This window comes from Propithecus coquereli, unplaced genomic scaffold, assembly GCF_000956105.1.
Source record: "Propithecus coquereli isolate 6110/MARCELLA unplaced genomic scaffold, Pcoq_1.0 Scaffold162, whole genome shotgun sequence".
Lineage (NCBI taxonomy): Eukaryota > Metazoa > Chordata > Mammalia > Primates > Indriidae > Propithecus > Propithecus coquereli.
Window position 1 is genome coordinate 2,564,438 of NW_012140747.1, and position 644 is coordinate 2,565,081.

Genomic DNA, 644 nt, shown 5'->3' on the forward strand with positions numbered 1-644 from the left:
ATATAGACTTAATGTGTGCCACTTAATTTTTTTCAATGTAAATTGTTATGTTTTCTGAAAACAGTTGTCACCTCTCCTTTCTAAACTTACCTTCCAAAAATTATAATATCTGAAGCTTAATTGAATTCAGCCTGAATTAATATCCCAACTAGTTTGTTAGCTTTGATGAGCTGGTACCAAGTCTTAAATATCTTTACGATAAAGTGCCCAACTCACACTCTTTTGCACATACTTAATGTTCTATAAATATTTTGTCACAAAGATAATAATTTTTCTTTTCTTTGTAGACAGGGAGATTTGAAAAAGAAGAAGAAGAAAAAGAAGGGTAAGGCTTTTTAAAAAATTTTTAGATTCCTTTCTACAAGATAAAAGCTTGAATTTAGTCCTATAGCGAAGTCTTCGGGTATAAATATACTGTCCCCTCTTCTTTTATCTTTGAACACTGACTTTTGTCTTGACTACAGCTAACATTTAATTTTATTACTTTAAGGAGTGCAGTTCTCAAGTTTGATTGCCTAAATTCAAATTGTTGCCGTAGTTCTCTTTTATTGTATGATTGTGGACAGGTTACTTAACACACCTGCCTGTGTTTTTCATCTGTAAAATGGAATATGATAGTATATACCTCATATGATTAAATGGGA

General features: G+C 30.9%; 1 protein-coding gene across 1 annotated transcript in view; it reads left to right on the plus strand.

The window, feature by feature from the left end:
- Positions 1 to 339, plus strand: part of SRP72 (signal recognition particle 72kDa) — a 25,114-nt gene extending 24,775 nt beyond the window's left edge. The window contains exon 17 of the mRNA XM_012641100.1: positions 288 to 339. Within this exon, the coding sequence (XP_012496554.1) occupies positions 288 to 339 (52 nt within the window). The remainder of the gene's footprint in view (positions 1 to 287) is intronic.
- Positions 340 to 644: the final 305 nt, after the last annotated feature.